At 54.3% G+C, this 19,557-nt stretch overlaps 1 protein-coding gene across 4 annotated transcripts; it reads left to right on the forward strand.

Moving 5' to 3' along the window:
• LOC139241027 (CCAAT/enhancer-binding protein delta-like) lies at nt 1–16,995 on the forward strand. Of its 4 annotated transcripts, XM_070869742.1 has the most exons (4): nt 930–1,029; nt 2,689–2,733; nt 7,840–8,261; nt 13,112–16,995. In XM_070869742.1, the coding sequence occupies exons 1-4, from the start codon at nt 1,017–1,019 to the stop codon at nt 13,562–13,564; spliced, it is 933 nt and encodes a 310-aa protein (XP_070725843.1). In that variant the 5' UTR covers nt 930–1,016; the 3' UTR covers nt 13,565–16,995. The 4 variants fall into 4 exon arrangements, with proteins under 4 accessions (XP_070725846.1, XP_070725843.1, XP_070725844.1 ...); XM_070869743.1 differs by lacking the exon at nt 2,689–2,733; XM_070869744.1 differs by lacking the exons at nt 930–1,029; nt 2,689–2,733 and adding an exon at nt 7,390–7,638.
• Nucleotides 16,996–19,557: the final 2,562 nt, after the last annotated feature.

Raw genomic sequence — 19,557 nt, forward strand, 5'->3', positions numbered from 1 at the left:
TCGGAGGGGCAGTACTGAGGGAGCGCCACACTGTCTGAGGGGCAGTACTGAGGGAGCGTCGCACTGTTGGAGGGGCAGTACTGAGGGAGCGCCGCACTGTCAGAGGGGCAGTACGGAGGGAACGCCGCACTGTTGAAGGTGTCGTTTTTCGGACGAGATGTTGAACAGAAGCCCCGTCTGCCCCCTCAGGTGGACGTAAAAGATCCCAGAGCAGGGGGGAGTTATACCCGGTGTCCTGGGGCCAATATTTATCCCTCAATCAAAATAACAAAAACAGACGACCTGGGTCATTACCACATTGCTGTGTGTGGGAGCTTGCTGTGCGCAAATTGGCGTTTCCCACATTACAACAGTGATTACACTCCAAAAGTACTTCATTGGCTGTAAAGCGCTTTGAGACGTCCGATGGTGGTGAAAAGCGCTCTTTGGCCAAGCTTTTGGTCACCTGCCCGGTGCAAATTTTAAAAATCTCATCATACTCCTGTGAACCTTTCACTACGCTAGAGGTGCTATATAAATACAGATTGTTGTTTAAGTTGTTTTGTGTGTGACTGCACTTTAAATTGCAAATTCCCCACCGTAACCCATCCCTTTTGCAGCTTTATAAGCCCTAGTCCGCAGATGGGCATGTTATTTAAGCAGATAAACTTCCTAAGTCTCCCCATCTTATTTTAAAACATCCCTTCCTGTAAATTGCATTGCAATTACATCATGCTTTTTAAGCCCTTTCGTCAGCCGCTGAATCACCCAACTTGTGACTGCTTCGGGCTGTCAATCAAAGTGCAGCTCCCGCCCCCGTGCACGGCTGCCATTGGTCAGCCGGCGACGGGCGGCGGCGCTGATTGGCCGGCGCGCCTGTCAATCACCGCCTCCCCGGGAGCTCGCCGGCTGCAGATACAGTGGGGAGAAATTGCCAGCAAATCCGACATCGCAGACTCGACAATGTGGATCATGAAATCTCAGCTCTCTCCAACAACTCAGCTGCACTTGCGCCACTGGCCCCATCTACACCACCAATGCAACGCCACAGTAAGTCTGGCTCTTCTGGATAATACTGAAAATGTTTAAAAATATATTTATAATCAAATAATACATGTAATCTTCAATTTCCCCTGTTGTGATGTGAACCCTTTGTCTCTCCTGTTCCCTTCCCACCCACACTCCTGCATTTATTTACCCCATTCCTCCTCCCTTAACTTTTACCCTTGGAGTAGAATGATGTCTCTTTTTAACTGTACCTTTTAAAGTTTACATAGCCAGGGTTTTAAATTAATGCGATCCCACCCAAGGCAAGACTTAGCTGAGTCAAATGTGTCGCCTGGTTAGCGCTCATAGAGCCACCCGCTGGTAAAGCCATACCCATAATCATTATCTGATGTTTCTGCTTTGTCTCACTATTTTCAACACACAGATTCAATGATTGAATGGTACACTGTCGGCTATGGCACTCTCGCCTCTGAGTCTGAAGGTTGTGCGGGGTCATAGTTCCACTTCAGATAATCTGAGCTGACACTCCCAGTGCTGTATTGAGGGAGCGCCACACTGTCGGAGGGGCAGTACTGAGGGAGCGGCGCACTGTCGGAGGGACAGTACTGATGGAAGGGCAATACTGAGGGAGCGCCACACTGTCGGAGGGGCAGTACTGAGGGAACTGTCGGAGGGGCGGTACTGAGGGAGCGCCGCACTGTCGGAGGGGCAGTACTGATGGAAGGGCAGTACTGAGGGAGCGCCGCACTGTCGGAGGGGCAGTACTGAGGGAGCGCCGCACTGTCGGAGGGGCAGTACTGATGGAAGGGCAGTACTGAGGGAGCGCCACACTGTCGGAGGGGCAGTACTGAGGGAACTGTCGGAGGGGCAGTACTGAGGGAGCGCCGCACTGTCGGAGGGGCAGTACTGATGGAAGGGCAGTACTGAGGGAGCGCCGCACTGTCGGAGGGGCAGTACTGATGGAAGGGCAGTACTGAGGGAGCGCCACACTGTCGGAGGGGCAGTACTGAGGGAACTGTCGGAGGGGCAGTACTGAGGGAGCGCCGCACTGTCGGAGGGGCAGTACTAAGGGAGTGTCGCACTGTCGGAGGTGTTGTCTTTCGGATGAGATGTAAAAGATCCTACGGGCGACTATTTCGAAGAAGAGCAGGGGCCAATATTTATCTCTCAAACAACGTAATTTAAAAAAAACATTATCTGGCCATTATCCACTCCCTCAGTACTGCCCCTCCGACAGTGCGGTGCTCCCTCAGCACTGCCCCTCCGACAGTGCGGCACTCCCTCAGTACCGCCCCTCCCACAGTGCGGTGCTCCCTCAGTACTGCCCCTTCCACGGTGCGGCGCTCCCTCAGTACTGCACTCGGAGTGTCAGTGCTCGAGTCCCTGGAGTGGGACTTGAACCCACAACCGTCCGACTCCGAGGCGAATGTCCTGCCCACTGAGCCCCCGCTGACACAGATGGGGAAATGAGCCAGGGTTCTTGCCCCTGATTGTTACGGCTGTGCAAGGGTAAACGATCACCCTCGATGACCTTTCACCTCCAAATGCCTTGATGCCCGGCCAGGTGGCCCCTGACCCCGAACCCCAGCGATTGGAGACAGTGCCTTTGAGTTTGGGGACAGAAAAAAATAATTCTCTCAGCTACGAGAAATGGAACAAAGATTTTTTTTTGAAGCTAATAAAATATTAATCCATCCGCAGATCTTGAGAAGACGAACAACCTCTGTGTGGACAACGTGATTAAAGGTATAATCACCTTCCCCATTCCATCCTTTTTCAGTCAGTACTCTTCCATCGTTACTGCCCGTTCCACGTCTCATTGAGACTCCCAGTTCTTGAGCAAAAGAATGTTCAAATGGAGTGAGCAAGTCTTGCTGCAGCTGTACAGGGCTTTGGTGAGACCGCACCTGGAGTACTGTGCACAGTTTTACATAAGAACATAAGAAATAGGAGTAGGAGTGGGCCATTCGGCCCCTCGAGCCTGCTCCACCATTCAATAAGATCACGGCCGATCTAATCTTGGGCTCAGCTCCACTTCCCCGCCCGCTCCCCATAACCCTCGACTCCCTTATCGTTCAAAAATCTGTCTATCTCCGCCTTAAATATATTCAATGACCCAGCCTCCACAGCTCTCTGGGGCAGAGAATTCCACAGATTTACAACCCTCTGAGAGAAGAAATTCCTCCTCATCTCCGTTTTAAATGGGCGGCCCCTTATTCTGAGACTGTGACCCCTAGTTCTAGATTTCCCCACGAGGGGAAACATCCTCTCTGCATCTACCCTGTCAATCCCCCTCATAATCTTTTACGTTTCAGTAAAATGAAGTTCGGGACCTGGAACTTCAAAATGCTGCGGTACAGTGGGACCTGGGGGTCCTTGTGCATGAAACGCAAAACGTTAACATGCAGGTACAGCAAGTAATTAGGAAGGCAAATGGAATGTTGGCCTTTATTGCAAGGGAATGGAGTATAAAAGCAGGGAAGTCCTGCTGCAGTTATACGGGGTATTGGTGAAGCCACACCTGGAGTACTGCGTGCAGTTTTGGTCTCCATATTTAAGGAAGGAAATACTTGCATTGGAGGCAGTTCAGAGAAGGATCACTCGGTTGATTCCGGAGATGAGGGGGTTGACTTATGAAGAAAGGTTGAGCAGGTTGGGCCTCTACTCATTGGAGTTCAGAAGAATGAGAGGTGATCTTATCGAAACGTATAAGATTCTGAGGGGGCTGGACAGGGTAGATGCAGAGAGGATGTTTCCCCTTGTGGGGGAGACTAGAACTGGGGGCATAGTTTCAGAATAAGGGGCCGCCCGTTTAAGACTGAGATGAGGAGGAATTTCTTCTCTCAGAGGGTTGTAAATCTGTGGAATTCTCTGCCCCAGAGAGCTGTAGAGGCTGGGACATTGAAGAAATTTAAGGTGGAGATAGACAGATTTTTGAGCGATAAGGGAGTGAAGGGTTATGGGGAGCGGGCGGGGAAGTGGAGCTGAGTCCATGATCGGATCAGCCATGATCGTATTAAATGGCGGAGCAGGCTCGAGGTGCCGTATGGCCGACTCCTGCTCCTATTTCTTATGTTCTTATGATCCTCATGGACAACCCCAGCAGCGACAGACCGGAACAACAGAGACTGTCATCGGTCCCACATTGGTCTCATCAGTCACCTGAGAACTCGTTTTAGTGTGGAAGCAAGTCATCCTCGACTCCGGGGGACTACCTGAGAAGGAGAAGTTGTCCAGGTGCATCCCATGTAGAGGACAAAGTAGGCAGTGTCTAAATTTTAAACCCTTCCCCATTAAATCTCCAATGAGGTTATTTCCCGTTAAAGCTCCAGCAATTAAGCGACAGTATTACATTTGCAGAGCAGGATTAAATACGATGTTCATCGACGGCAACAACAGCTGTCACCTTGACTAAATACTCCCCCCTCCCCCCTGCCCCCCCACTCTCCAGTGTGTTCATAAACATGTTGCAACATGGAGTTATCTCCAATCTGGAATCTAATCTTAAGTCTCAGACATCTGCTCATGTGCTTTCAAGCTCACACCCAGGGTTTTCTGTCGGAAGCTCCTGATGTGAATGCCTCTGTTCAATCATACCCAGGGGTGGTGCTTACCTCTTCTTCGACTCAGGACGTCCCCCGGAATCGAGGATGACTTGCTTCCACACTGAGTTCTCAGGTGACTGCTGAGACCAATGCAGGACCCGCAGTCTCTGTCACAGGCGGTGTCTGGGGCAGACGGTGGGCGGAGGGACAGGTGGGTGGGGTGCCTGGGTTGCCGTGCGCTCCTGCCGCTGTCTGCGCTTGGCCTCCGCACGCTCCCGGCAAAGAGACTCGAGGTGTTTGGCGCCCTCCCGGATGCTTCTCCTCCACTCTGAGCGGTCTTGGGCCGGGGATGCCCAAGGGACGGTGGGGATAGAAACATAGGAAATAGGTGCAGGAGTAGGCCCTTCGAGCCTGCACTGCCATTCAATGAGTTCATGGCTGAACATACAACTTCAGTACCCCATTCCTGCTTTCTCGCCATACCCCTAGTAGTAAGGACTACATCTAACTCCTTTTTGAATACATTTAGTGAATTGGCCTCAACAATTTTCTGTGGCAGAGAATTCCACAGGTTCACCACTCTCTGGGTGAAGAAGTCTCTCCTCATCTCAGTCCTAAATGGCTTACCCCTTATCCTTAGACTGTGACCCCTGGTTCTGGACTTCCCCAACATTAATAAGAACATAAAAACATAAGAATTAGGAACAGGAGTAGGCCATCTATGATTTTGCAAGCTTGGCAGGCCTACATAAATGTCACCCTGATGACCCTGGTGAGGTCGTTGAACTTCTTGCGACATTGTGTGCCAGTTCTGGCCACCACGACTGCCGCTGACACCTCCAGTGCTATCTCCCGCCAGATTCTCTTGAAAATGCCAGGCAAAGGCCCCCCTGCCCCAACAAGATGGAGTAAGACCACCTCCCTTCAACGGCCTGCACTGAGGCCTCAGCAGCCGCTGCAGACAATCGACTGGCGTGCTGCCTGCCCTCTGGCTGTGCCATCTCTCCCCAACACAGCAAAATCCAACCCCTGCAGTCACTTGTGAGCTCGCTGGTGCCTCAGCAGGTTGGTGACTGAGTGAATCCCTTCCCGCACTCGAAGCAGGTGAACGGTCTCTCCCCAGTGTGAACCCTTCAACTAGGCTGGAGTTTAATATTTTGGTATTTCAAACAGTGTGTCGATATTTGATGTCTCCAAGATAAGAGGAGACTAATTGATGTCCTGCCACTGACTGCTCCATTTTTGATCGGGGCGGAGCAGCGGTGAGAGATCGGGGCCGAGGAGCATCATGATCGGGGTCCAGGAGAGGCGAGGGCCCAGGGGCAGCACGGGCCCAGCCCACACTGTGCGATATGTGGGCGCACTGGGTCCGTGCAGCAGAGCAGGTTTCCCGTCGTCCTGGTTAACCCTTGCCACTGGACCGAGACCTCGCTCTGTCAAGCCCCGTGTGGTGGCTGGTGTGCAACGGTCACCCCACGTTAAAACAATCCACCCACAGGCATCTTCCACCCTTCAGGATGTAGTTCGGGATCTGGAATATTAGGTCCTTCATTGAAGCACCTGTGAACTCATCCTTTTTGGTGTGGAAGCGATACGAGGGACCGCCTAATACTATACTCTCCTAAAGTCTCTGAAATGGACCGGGTTGGCTGCACATGTGCGCAGGGAACCGTATCGCCCTCAAGAACCGACTGCGCCCGGTAAAATTGAAAGACGCAAAATGCCGAACATTTTTAACGTCGCCGTTTTCGGGTGAGGGGCTAAAATATCCTTGTGTAACGCCTGATTTCGCACCCCCCCCCCCCCTCCCCGATCATGAAACCTCACTTTCTGGCGGAATTTGCAGACGAGGACGTAAATTTTTTCCCCGCTGCCATTACCGCCCCGAAATCGCAAAAGCCAAAAATCCAGCCCATAATACGATTCTCCCCGCAAAGAGCGGTTAGAAGTGTGGAACTCTGTCCCACACAAAGCAGCAGATGCGGCCTCAACTAATAACTTTAAATCTGAGATCAACAGACGAGGACGTAAAAGTATATGGAGGCAAGGCAGGTGGATGGAGGGAAGGAATCAGCCATGATATCATTGAGAAGAGGCTCTCAATGGTCTCCCTTCCCTCAGAGCCTCTTTCTTTTTCCTCTCCTTGTCTCTAATGGCCATTCACACCCTATCTCGATCAATGTTTCTCTAACTCCTGCCATGACCATTTGAATTACATAAGAACATAAGAATTAGGAACAGGAGTAGGCCATCTAGCCCCTCGAGCCTGCTCCGCCATTCAACAAGATCATGGCTGATCTGGCCGTGGACTCAGCTCCACTTACCCGCCCGCTCCCCGTGACCCTTAATTCCCTTATTGGTTAAAAATCTATCTATTTGTGACTTGAATACATTCAATGAGCTAGCCTCAACTGCTTCCTTGGGCAGAGATTTCCACAGATTCACAACCCTCTGGGAGAAGAAATTCCTTCTCAACTCGGTTTTAAATTGGCTCTCCCCGTATTTTGAGGCTGTGCCCCCTAGTTCTAGTCTCCCCGACCAGTGGAAACAACCTCTCTGCCTCAATCTTGTCTATCCCTTTCATTATTTTAAATGTTTCTATAAGATCACCCCTCATCCTTCTGAACTCCAACGAGTAAAGACCCAGTCTACTCAATCTATCATCATAAGGTAACCCCCTCATCTCCGGAATCAGCCGAGTGAATCGTCTCTGTACCCCCTCCAAGGCTAGTATATCCTTCCTTAAGTAAGGTGCACGCAGTACTCCAGGTGCGGCCTCACCAATACCCTGTACAGTTGCAGCAGGACCTCCCTGCTTTTGTACTCTTGATGTTGATGTTGCACTTTTTGCCAAGGAGGCTTTGCGGGTGCCTTTGAAACGTTTCCTCTGCCCACCTTTGGCTCGCTTTCCGTGTCGGAGCTCGGAATAGAGCGCTTGTTTTGGGAGTCGAGTGTCGGGCATACGGACTACGTGGCCCGTCCGTCGGAGCTGGTCGTGTGGGGTCAGTGCTTCGATGCTGGGGATGTTGGCCTGGGTGAGAACACTGACTTTGGTGCGCCTATCCTGCCAAAGGATTTGCAGGATTCTGCGGAGGCAGCATTGGTGGTACGTCTTCAGTGCTTTGAGGTGCCAACTGTACATAGTCCATGTCTCTGAAGCATGTGCGTGCGTGTGCGTGCATGTCCCTTCGGTTTGTGTAATCAGCAAAAGTTCTGCGTTCCTGTAGCGGTGTTGTTGCATGTGTTATCGTCACCCTCCACCCGCCCTGTGACCTGACTGGCCCTGCATATTTGTCACCCCGTGCAGTTTATCGAGACGTGCTGGAGATGATGTCAGAGCCACCAGCTTCCACTGCCTTGCCCTCTGCCCCTGCCCAACTGTCGGGGCAGGAGCTGGAGACGTGGCTGGAGGACCTCGAGAGTGTCCTGACCCCGTCGGAGGAGGGAAGAAAGCTGGGCCAGCTGTGGCTGGGGGATATCGACAGCATCCTGTACCCCTCACCCCCAGGGAACCCTCCTCCGGGTGACAGCAGGAAGCTTCGCCAACTGTGGCTGGAGGATATCGACAGCGTTCTGTACCCTTCTTCACCACCAAGCAACACAGCGCAAGACAGCAAGACATTCAGCCAACTCTGGTTGGATGACCTGGAGACCATTCTCTACCCTTCTTCAGCTGGGGACTCATCGGAACACAACAAGAAGCTAGACCTGGCTCCGCAATTCACGCAGGTAAGAGAGACTGAGGCAAATGGTATCTTGGCCTTTATTGCAAGGAGGATAGCGTATAAAAGCAGGAAAGTCTTGCTCCAGTTATACAGGGTATTGGTGAGGCCACACCTGGAGTACTGCGTGCAGTTTTGGTTTCCGTATTTAAGGAGGGATATATTTGCATTGGAGGCAGTTCAGAGAAGGTTCACTCGGTTGATTCCGCAGATGAGGGGTTTGTCTTATGAGGAAAGGTTGAGTAGGTTGGGCCTCTACTCATTGGAGTTCAGAAGAATGAGAGGTGATCTTATCGAAACATAGGATTCTGAGGGGGCTCGACATGGTAGATGCCGAGAGGATGTTTCCCCTCGTGAGGGAATCTAGAACTAGGGGGTCGCCCATTTAAAACTGAGATGAGGAGGAATTTCTTCTCTCAGAGGGTTGTAAATCTGTGGAATTCTCTGCCCCAGAGAGCTGTGGAGGCTGGGACATTGAATATATTTAAGGTGGAGATAGACAGATTTTTGAGCGATAAGGGAGTGAAGGGTTATGGGGAGCGGGCGGGGAAGTGGAGCTGAGTCCATGATCGGATCAGCCATGATCGTATTAAATGGTGGAGCAGGCTCGAGGGGCCGAATGGCCGACTCCTGCTCCTATTTCTTATGTTCCACTTCCACTTCCGTAACATCGCCGCTGAAACCGTCATCTGTGCCTTTTGTTACCATCCGACTCTTCACTATTCCCAGCGCTCTCATGGCCAGCTCCCATCTTCCAGGCTACATAAACTTCAGCTGCCCCCGTGTCCTAACTCACACCCAGTCCCGCTCACCCATCACCCCCTGTGCTCACTGCCCCGTGTCCTAACTCGCACCCAGTCCCACTCACCCATCACCCCCTGTGCTCACTGACCCCGTGTCCTAACTCGCACTGAGTCCCACTCACCCATCACCCCCTGTGCTCACTGCCCCGTGTCCTAACTCGCACCCAGTCCCACTCACCCATCACCCCCTGTGCTCACTGCCCCGTGTCCTAACTCACACCCAGTCCCACTCACCCATCACCCCCTGTGCTCACTGCCCCCGTGTCCTAACTCACACCCAGTCCCACTCACCCATCACCCCCTGTGCTCACTGACCCCGTGTCCTAACTCGCACCGAGTCCCGCTCACCCATCACCCCCTGTGCTCACTGCCCCGTGTCCTAACTCACACTCAGTCCCGCTCACCCATCACCCCCTGTGCTCACTGCCCCGTGTCCTAACTCGCACCCAGTCCCACTCACCCATCACCCCCTGTGCTCACTGCCCCGTGTCCTAACTCACACCCAGTCCCACTCACCCATCACCCCCTGTGCTCACTGCCCCCGTGTCCTAACTCACACCCAGTCCCACTCACCCATCACCCCCTGTGCTCACTGACCCCGTGTCCTAACTCGCACCGAGTCCCGCTCACCCATCACCCCCTGTGCTCACTGCCCCGTGTCCTAACTCGCACCCAGTCCCACTCACCCATCACCCCCTGTGCTCACTGCCCCGTGTCCTAACTCGCACCCAGTCCCACTCACCCATCACCCCCTGTGCTCACTGACCCCGTGTCCTAACTCACACCGAGTCCCGCTCACCCATCACCCCCTGTGCTCACTGACCCCGTGTCCTAGCCCGCACCGAGTCCCGCTCACCCATCACCCCCTGTGCTCACTGACCCCGTGTCCTAACTCACACCGAGTCCCGCTCACCCATCACCCCCTGTGCTCACTGCCCCGTGTCCTAACCCGCACCCAGTCCCACTCACCCATCACCCCCTGTGCTCACTGACCCGTGTCCTAACTCGCACCGAGTCCCGCTCACCCATCACCCCCTGTGCTCACCGACCTACAGTGGCTCCCGGTTAAGCAACGCCTCGATTTCAAAATTCTTATCCTTGTTTTCAAATCTCCTCCCTATCTCTGTAACCTCCTCCAGCCCCTACACCCCTCCCTATCTCTGTAACCTCCTTCAGCCCCTTACCCCCTCCCTATCTCTGTAATCTCCTCCAGCCCCTTACCCCCTCCCTATCTCTGTAACCTCCTCCAGCCCCTACACCCCTCCCTATCTCTGTAACCTCCTCCAGCCCCTTACACCCCTCCCTATCTCTGTACCTCCTCCAGCCCCAACACCCCTCCCTATCTCTGTAACCCCCCTCCACCCCTAAGTACACTAATCTTTGAAGGTAGCAGGACAAGTTGAGAAGAAAGACTTGCATTTATATAGCGCCTTTCACGACCACCGGACGTCCCAAAGTGCTTTACAGCCAATGAAGTACTTTTGGAGTGTAGTCACTGTTGTAATGTGGGAAACGAGACAGCCCATTTGCACACAGCAAGCTCCCACACACAGCAATATGATAAATGAACATATATTTTTTCTTATGTTGATTGAGGGATAAATATTGGCCCCAGGACACCGGAGAGAACTCCTCCTGCTCCTCTTCCAAATAGTGCCACCTGAGAGCAGACTGTTTTAACATCTCATCTGAAAGACAGCACCTCCGACAGTGCGGAACTCCCTCAGCACCGCCCCTCCGACAGTGCGGCGCTCCCTCAGTACTGCCCCTCCGACAGTGCAGCACTCCCTCAGCACCGCCCCTCCGACAGTGCGGCGCTCCCTCAGTACTGCCCCTCCGACAGTGCGGCGCTCCCTCAGTACTGACCCTCCGACAGTGCGGCGCTCCCTCAGTACTGACCCTCCGACAGTGCGGCGCTCCCTCAGTACTGCCCCTCCGACAGTGCTGCGCTCCCTCAGTACCGCCCCTCCGACAGTGCGGCGCTCCCTCAGTACCGCCCCTCCGACAGTGCGGCGCTCCCTCAGTACCGCCCCTCCGACAGTGCGGCACTCCCTCAGTACCGCCCCTCCGACAGTGCGGCGCTCCCTCAGTACTGCCCCTCCGACAGCGCAGTATGGCGCTCCCTCAGTACAGCCCCTCCGACAGTGCGGCGCTCCCTCAGTACCACTCCTCCGACAGTGCGGCGCTCCCTCAGTACCGCCCCTCCGACAGTGCGGCGCTCCCTCAGTACCACCCCTCCGACAGTGCGGCGCTCCCTCAGTACTGCCCCTCCGACAGTGCGGCACTCCCTCAGTACTGCCCCTCCGATAGTGCGGCGCTCCCTCAGTACAGCCCCTCCGACAGTGCGGCGCTCCCTCAGTACTGCCCCTCCGACAGTGCGCCGCTCCCTGTCATCATCGGCAGCCCCTTGGAATCGAGGAAGACTTGTTTCCACTCCCAAAGTGAGTTCTCTGGTGGCTGAACAGTCCAATACGAGAGACACAGACCCTGTCACAGGTGGGACAGACATTCGTCGAGGGAAGGGGTCGGTGGGGCTGGTTTGCCGCACGCTCCTTCCGCTCTGCGCTTGACCTCTTCACGTTCCTTGCGTCAAGACTCGAAGAACTCCCGGATGCACTTTCTCCACTTCGGGCGTTCTTCGGCCAGAGTCTCCCAGGTATCAGTGGTGATGTCGCCCTTAACAGGGAGGCTTTGAGGATGTCCTTGTAACGCTTCCGCTGCCCACCTTTGGCTTGTTTGCCATGGGGGACCTCCGCATAAAGCATTTGCTTTGGGAGTCTCGTGTCTGGGGCATGCGGACAATGTGGCCTACCCAGCGGAGCTGGTCGAGTGTGGTCAGTGCTTCGATGCTGGGGATGTTGGCCTGGTCGAGGACGCTAACGTTGGTGAGTCTGTCCTCCCGGGGGATTTGCAGGATCTTGCGGAGACATCGTTGGTGGTATTTCTCCAGCGACTTGAGATGTCTACTGTACATGGTCCATGTCTCTGAGCCACACAGGAGGGCGGTTATAACTACAGCCCTGTAGACCATGAGCTTGGTGATAGATTTGAGGGCCTGGTCTTCAAACACTCTTTTCCTCAGACGGCCTCTCAGTACTGCCCCTTCGACAGTGCGGCACTCCCTCAGTACATCCCCTACGACAGTGCAGTGCTCCCTCAGTACCGTCCCTCCGACAGTGCGGTGCTCCCTCAGTACATCCCCTCCGACAGTGCGGCACTCCCTCAGTACTGCCCCTCCGACAGTGCGGCGCTCCCTCAGTACTGCCCCTCCGACAGTGCGGCGCTCCCTCAGTACTGCCCCTCCGACAGTGCGGCGCTCCCTCAGTACTGCACTGTCAGCCTAGATTTATTTTGTGTTCAATCCCCTGGAGTGGGACTTAACCCACAACCTTCTGATTCGGAGGAGTGTACGCTACCCACTGAGCCACAGCTGACAATGAGGCTTCGAGCACCCCAAAGCAAGGAAGTTATTGCGAAACACTAGTTAGATCCCAGCTGGAGTACTGTGTCCAATTCTGGGCCCCGCACTGTAGGGAGGGTGTGAAGGCCTTGGAGAGGGTACAGAGGGAGATTGACCAGAATGGTTCCAGGGGATGAGGGCCTTGAGTTATTCGGAGAGACTGGAGGAGCTGGGGTTGTTCTTGGAGCAGGTCAAGATGGAGATTTGATAGGTGTTCAAAATTACCAGGGAGCTTTGATGGAGTAGATCGGGGAGAAACTGTTCCCCGGGGGCAGGAGGGTGGGGTAACCAGAGGGACACAGATTGACGATAATCGGCGATGGAACCAGAGGGGGAGATGGGGAGAATGTGTTTACGCAGCGAGTTGTTGTGATCGGGAACGCGCTGCCTGAAAGGGCGGTGGGAGCAGATTCAATCGGGACTTTCAAACCGGGAATTGGGTAAACACTGGAAGGGGAAAAATTCACAGGGCTGTGGGGGAAAGGGCAGGGGGGAGTGGGACTGATTGGGTCGCTCGGGCAACGATGGGCCCCAATGGGATCCTCCTGTGCTGTATCGTTCTGTGATTCTAACTCTTGTTCTGTTGTCTCTTAGCTCGAAGCTCGATCGCCCGGACATGGCGAGCGACCGCAGATCTTCTGCCCGCTGGCGGGCGAGGTGGACACCGGCGATATTCTGAGCACCATCGACTTCGGCCAAAGCCAGGATCTCTTCGGCGTCTTCCCGGCGGGGGGGCCGCCAGTCGGCGGACGGGAGGAGGAAGAGGAGCGCCAGCCCGGCGCGACAAGCACGTCCCCACCCTCGTCCCCACCGCCCTCCTCGTCCAGCAACGGGAGGCGCGGAGCCAAGAGGAGGGGCCAGCGGGGGGCGGACGGTGACTGTGGCTGTGCCAAGTCCAGCCGCGGAGGTACGGAGCAGGGCCAGGAGCGGCAGGTGGCGGAACTGACGGCGGAGAACGAGCGTCTGCGGGCGAGAATTGACCAGCTCGCCGCAGAGGTCCAGGAGGCCCGGAGGATGCTCATTGAGAGAATGGTCAACGCCAACTGAGCCGTCGGGGGGGGGGGGGGGCAATTTCCCAGTCGCAAAAGCCCCTCTTTTGAGTTTTTTGTATCTTCGGAAATCATCACCCATCCAACATTCCTCATTGAATGAAGACTTGTCGTGTGTCTCTGGTTCTGGCCCAGTTGAGTGTATCTTGATACGGGATGACCGAAATAGGGCCCTGGTGAGACCACACCTGGAGTATTGTGTACAGTGTCGGTCTGCTTACCAAAGGAAGGATATACTGGCCATTGAGGGAGTGCAGCGAAGGTTCACCAGACTGATTCCTGGGATGGGGGGGGATTGTCCTATGGAGGAGAGATTGAGCAGACTGGGCCGATATTCTCTAGCGTTTAGAAGAATGAGAGGTGATCTCATTTGAGACATATAAAATTCTTACAGGGCTCGACAGGGTAGATGCAGGGAGGATGTTTCCCCCCCCGGGCTGGGGAGTCTAGAACCAGGGGTCACACAGTCTCAGGATAAGGGGTCGGCCATTGAGGACTGAGATGAGGAGGAATTTCTTCACTCAGAGGGGGGTGAATCTTTGGTACTCTCTGCCCCAGAGGGCTGTGGAGGCTCAGTCGTTGAGTGTATTCAAGGCTGAGATCGCTAGATTTTTGGATATTAAGGGAATCGAGGAATCGGGCGGGAAAGTGGAGTTGAGGTCGAAGATCAGCCGTGATCTCATTGAATGGCGGAGCAGGCTCGAGGGGCCGAATGGCCTGCTCTTGCTCTTATATTGTAGAGAAGACTCAAAAGGCGTGGTTTACTTGGGACTAAACTCTTGATCCAGATTGTCGGGGGCCTTCCCCACACCCGAGAGCTCCCTATTAATAACAATTAGGGAGCTGCCTTACTCCACAGTGATCAACAAGGGCTTGAACTGAGTTGTTGCCTCCTGTGTAGCAAAGCATTCAGTGGCCCTCTACACGTGGAGGCATTGGTCAGGAAGTAATGGTCAAGGGAGAGGAATGAAAGCATGGTGAGAGGTAGGGTTTGAAGGAAGGAAGGAGGGAAGAGATAACTATTTATATAGCACCTTTAATGGGATAAAATACCCCCAAGGCGGTGTTAGATAACCAAGCCACAGAAATTAAGGCAGATGATCAAAAGCTTGTTTAAAGAGGTAGGTTTTAAGACGCGTCTTAAAGGAGGAAAGAGAGGTGGCAGTGGAGAGGTTTAGGGAGGGAGTTCCAGAGCTTGGGGCCCAGGCAACAAAGGCACGGCCACCGGTCATTGGGCAGTTATAATCGGGGATGTACAAGAGGCCAGAATTTGTGGAGCGCAGACATCTTGTGGGATTGTGAGGCTGAAAAAGATGAGAAAGATAGGGAGAGGTGAGGGCCATGGAGGGATTTGTAAAGGATGAGAATTTTGAAATCGAGGCGTTGTTTAACCGGGAGCCAATGTAGATCAGAAGGCTCAGGGCTGATGGGTGAGCGGGACTCGGTATGAGTTAGTACGAGAGGTGTAGGAACACAATGCAAGGGGAAGTAATGGCCAGAGTGAAACACTCTGTTCCTAAATTCAACTCTCTTCTGTTGTCTTTTTGCCCGAACCCTGGTCCTCTGACCCCTAGAGGGCGAAGCCAACACCCAACAATATTCCAAGTACCATTGAGGAACAGAGGGACTTTGGAGTGCAGGTCCACAGATCCCTGAAGGTAGCAGGCCAGGTTGATAATGTGGTTAAGAAGGCATACGGAATACTTGCCTTTATTAGTCGAGGCATGGAATACAAGAGCAGGGAGGTTATGCTTGAACTGTATAAAACACTGGTTAGGCCACAGCTGGAGTACTGCGTGCAGTTCTGGTCACCACATTACAGGAAGGATGTGATTGCACTGGAGAGGGTGCAGAGGAGATTTACCAGGATGTTGCACTGGAGAGGGTACAGAGGAGATTTACCAGGATGTTGCCTGGCGAGGGTACAGAGGAGATTTAACAGGATGTTGCACTGGAGAGGGTACAGAGGAGATTTACCAGGATGTTGCACTGGAGAGGGCACAGAGAAGATTTACCAGGATGCTGCACTGGAGAGGGTGCAGAGGAGATTTACCAGGATGTTGCACTGGAGAGGGTACAGAGGAGGTTTACCAGGATGTTGCACTGGAGAGGGTACAGAGGAGATTTACCAGGATGTTGCCTTGGAGAGGGTACAGAGGAGATTTACCAGGATGTTGCCTGGAGAGGGTGCAGAGGAGATTTACCAGGATGTTGCACTGGAGGGGGTACAGAGGAGATTTACCAGGATGTTGCCTGGACTGGAGAATTTTAGCGATGAGAAAGGATTGGATAGGCTGGGTTGTTTTCTTTGGAACAGAGGAGGCTGAGGGGAGACCTGATTGAGGTGTATAAAATTATGAGGGGCTTGGATAGAAAGGACCCGTTTCCCTTGGCAGGGGTCAACAACCAGGGCGCATAGATTTAAAGTAATTGGGGGGAGGTTTAGAGGGGATTTGAGGGGAAATGTCTTCACCCAGAGGGTGGTGGGGGTCTGGGGCGGAACTCGCTGCCTGAAAGGGTGGTAGAGGCAGAAACCCTCACCACATTTGGATGTGTGCTTGAAGTACTGTAACCTACAGGGCTACGGACCGAGAGCTGTAAAGTGGGATTAGGCTGGGTAGCTCTTTGTCGGCCGGCGCGGACACGATGGGCCGAAATGGCCTCCTTCTGTGAATTAGTTCAGAGCTCAAACTGGGTGCAGTGATGTTATTTCGTGTGGTTTCCCACTGATTCCTGGCAATCTCCTGTGGTAAGTGGCAATGTCCACCATGCCAATACCCTAAGAGACCACTGGTTTAACTACCTAACTCTGGACATCCCTGCTGTCCATCAATGTTGAGGCAGGAGTTTTTCATTCCATCCCCTCCACCGCGATCTCAGTCACCCTCCTGTGTGTATATAAATTGATCAGGGGCTAACAACTGGTGCATGTGATGTGGGGTGGGAGGGGATTATTGATGACACACATGACCACGGTTCAGGATCGGAAACAGACAAACACGTGTACTGAGCTCAAACTCGACTCCCGCATCCGGGCACGTATATGCAAAAAAGACGCACAGTAGGATGTTAAACACTTTGTGTGTGTGTGTGTGTGTGTGTGTGTGTGTGTTGATGTATGTGTGTTAAATGGGTTCGCACCTCACTGCAAGTAATAAAATGTAACGCACAAACTTGTACGATCGGCGACACACAGGTGGCAAACTTTGGGTGTGTTCGTTCGATCACGAGCATGTGAATTTCCACAATTGTAACCCATTCCGTCTGGCTGGAAGATCGAGTCAACCATTCCTGCTGCGCCTCTCATCTATACTCCTGATCTTGTTGGTTGTTGCAGCAACATTATTAACGATTATTATATATTGTATGCATGGAGTTACTGTAAATTTTGTTTTTCACTTTGACTATTAAAAGGATGGTTGTACCTTCTCTGTCTCTCTTCTGTGTTGGTTTTTACTTGGTTTCAAGTAACTTGTACTTACACAGCGTGTTTAAACGTTAGTAAAACGCCCCACGGTGCTTCACAGGAGCCATTAACAAAATCAGACACCGAGCCACATAAGGAGATATTGGGGTCAGGTGGCCAAAAAGGTCGGTTTGAAGGAGCCTCTTAAAAGGAGAGAGGGGTTTAGGGAGGGAATTCCAGAGCCTGGGGCCCAGGCAGCTGAAGGCATGGCCGCCGATGGAAATCGGGGGATGGGCAAGAGGGCAGAATTGGTGGAGCGCTGAGATCACGGAGGGTTGTAGGGGACTGGATGGGGGAGTAACTTTAGGGAGGATGTGAAGGCCTGGGAGAGGGTGCAGAGGGAGATTGACCAGAATGGTCCCGGGGGGATGAGGGACTTCAGTGACGTGGGGAGACTGGAGAAGCTGGGCTTGTTCTCCTTGGAGCAGAGAAGGTTAAGGGGGAGATTTAATAGAGGGGTTCACAATCAGGAGGGGTTTTGATGGAGCAGATCGGGGAGAAACTGTTCCCCGGGGGCAGGAGGGTGGGGTAACCAGAGGGACACAGATTGACGATAATCGGCGATGGAACCAGAGGGGGAGATGGGGAGAATGTGTTTACGCAGCGAGTTGTTGTGATCGGGAACGCGCTGCCTGAAAGGGCGGTGGGAGCAGATTCAATCGTGACTTTCAAACCGGGAATTGGGTAAATACTGGAAGGGGAAAAATTCACAGGGCTGTGGGGGAAAGGGCAGGGGGGGAGTGGGACTGATTGGGTCGCTCTGTCACAGAGCCGGCACAGCACGGGCAACGATGGGCCCAGTGGGATCCTCCTGTGCTGTCATTCTATGATTTGCTGCTTTCACAGTGAGAGAGACTGCTCATTTTAAATTAAAAAGGTTTATTTTCCATTCCAACACTTGCTGCAGTTTCACAATTCACATTAGCGAGAATTCGAACTGTCGCCAAAGGCGGGTTCCCAAGCAACATGCTAACCCACTCCCCACCACCCTTCCCCTCCCACCCCCCCCCCCCCAACCACACCTCTACCTGACACCCGTTTCTGCCCGAACCCCACACCCTTCCCCTCCCCCCCCTCACCCTCTCTCCCCCCTCCCTGACATCCGTTTCTGCCCGAACCCCACACCCTTCCCCTCCCCCCCCTCACCCTCCCTCCCCCCTCCCCCCTCCCTGACACCCGTTTCTGCCCGAACCCCACACCCTTCCCCTCCCCCCCCTCACCCTCCCTCCGCCCTCCGACACCCGTTTCTGCCCGAACCCCACACCCTTCCCCTCCCCCCCCTCACCCTCCCTCCCCCCTCCCCCCTCCCTGACACCCGTTTCTGCTCGACCCCCACACCCTTCCCCTCCCCCCCTCACCCTCCCCCTCACCCCTCCGACACCCGTTTCTGCCCGACCCCCACGCCCTTCCCCTCCCCCCTCACCCCTCCGACACCCGTTTCTGCCCGACCCCCACACCCTTCCCCTCCCCCCCTCACCCCTCCGACACCCGTTTCTGCCCGACCCCCACACCCTTCCCCTCCCCCCCTCACCCCTCCGACACCCGTTTCTGCCCGACCCCCACACCCCTGCACGGCCGGAAGTCCCTTCTTGGTAACGAACACGCGGAGGAGGGGTGAGCAGATAACCCTTCCGATCGAGTGGGTGGGGGTGGCGAAGGGTAGCTGCAGATTCTCGGCTGGTTTGGGAGAGTGGGGCAGGGATGGCGAGGAGGGAGAATCAGGAGACGGGGAGGGTGGTGGCAAGGAACTAAAAGCCAGCAGCAGACTTCCTGGCATCTTGCCGGCAGCCGGTCACTCACTCAGTTCTTGCCCTCCGCCAGCGACAGGCGTTTCTTCAGGTCCAGCAGCACGGCCACTTCGGCCGTGACCAGCGACTTCTCCGCTTTCTGGGCCTTCAACTCACGGACCCGATTAGCCTGGATAGAGAGAGAGGGGGGAACAGAGAGAGAGAGAGGGGGGAACCAGAGAGAGAGAGAGAGAGGGGGAACCAGAGAGAGAGAGAGAGAGGGGGAACCAGAGAGAGAGAGGGGGAACCAGAGAGAGAGAGAGAGAGGGGGGAACCAGAGAGAGAGAGAGAGGGGGAACAGAGAGAGAGAGAGAGAGGGGGAACAGAGAGAGAGAGGAGGGGGGGAACCAGAGAGAGAGAGAGAGAGAGAGGGGGGAACCAGAGAGAGAGAGAGAGAGGGGGGAACCAGAGAGAGAGAGAGAGAGGGGGAAGGAGAGAGAGGGGGGACAGAGAGAGAGAGAGAGCAGAGAGAGAGAGAGGGGGGAACCAGAGAGAGAGAGAGAGAGGGGGGGGAACCAGAGAGAGAGAGAGAGAGAGAGAGGGAGAACCAGAGAGAGAGAGAGAGAGAGGGGGGAACCAGAGAGAGAGAGAGAGAGGGGAACCAGAGAGAGAGAGAGAGGGGGAACCAGAGAGAGAGAGAGAGAGGGGGGAACCAGAGAGAGAGAGGGGAACCAGAGAGGAGAGAGAGAGAGGGGGGGGACCAGAGAGAGAGAGAGAGAGAGGGGGAACCAGAGAGAG

This window comes from Pristiophorus japonicus, chromosome X (genome assembly GCF_044704955.1).
Source record: "Pristiophorus japonicus isolate sPriJap1 chromosome X, sPriJap1.hap1, whole genome shotgun sequence".
NCBI classification, from domain to species: Eukaryota; Metazoa; Chordata; class Chondrichthyes; family Pristiophoridae; genus Pristiophorus; species Pristiophorus japonicus.

Bases quoted from the DNA above. Each gene is read 5' to 3' on its own strand.
- LOC139241027 (XM_070869742.1), top strand. The intron at 2,734-7,839 runs GTATAATCACCT...CACCCCGTGCAG, and splicing joins TGTGGACAACGTGATTAAAG to TTTATCGAGACGTGCTGGAG. The intron at 8,262-13,111 runs GTAAGAGAGACT...GTTGTCTCTTAG, and splicing joins TGGCTCCGCAATTCACGCAG to CTCGAAGCTCGATCGCCCGG.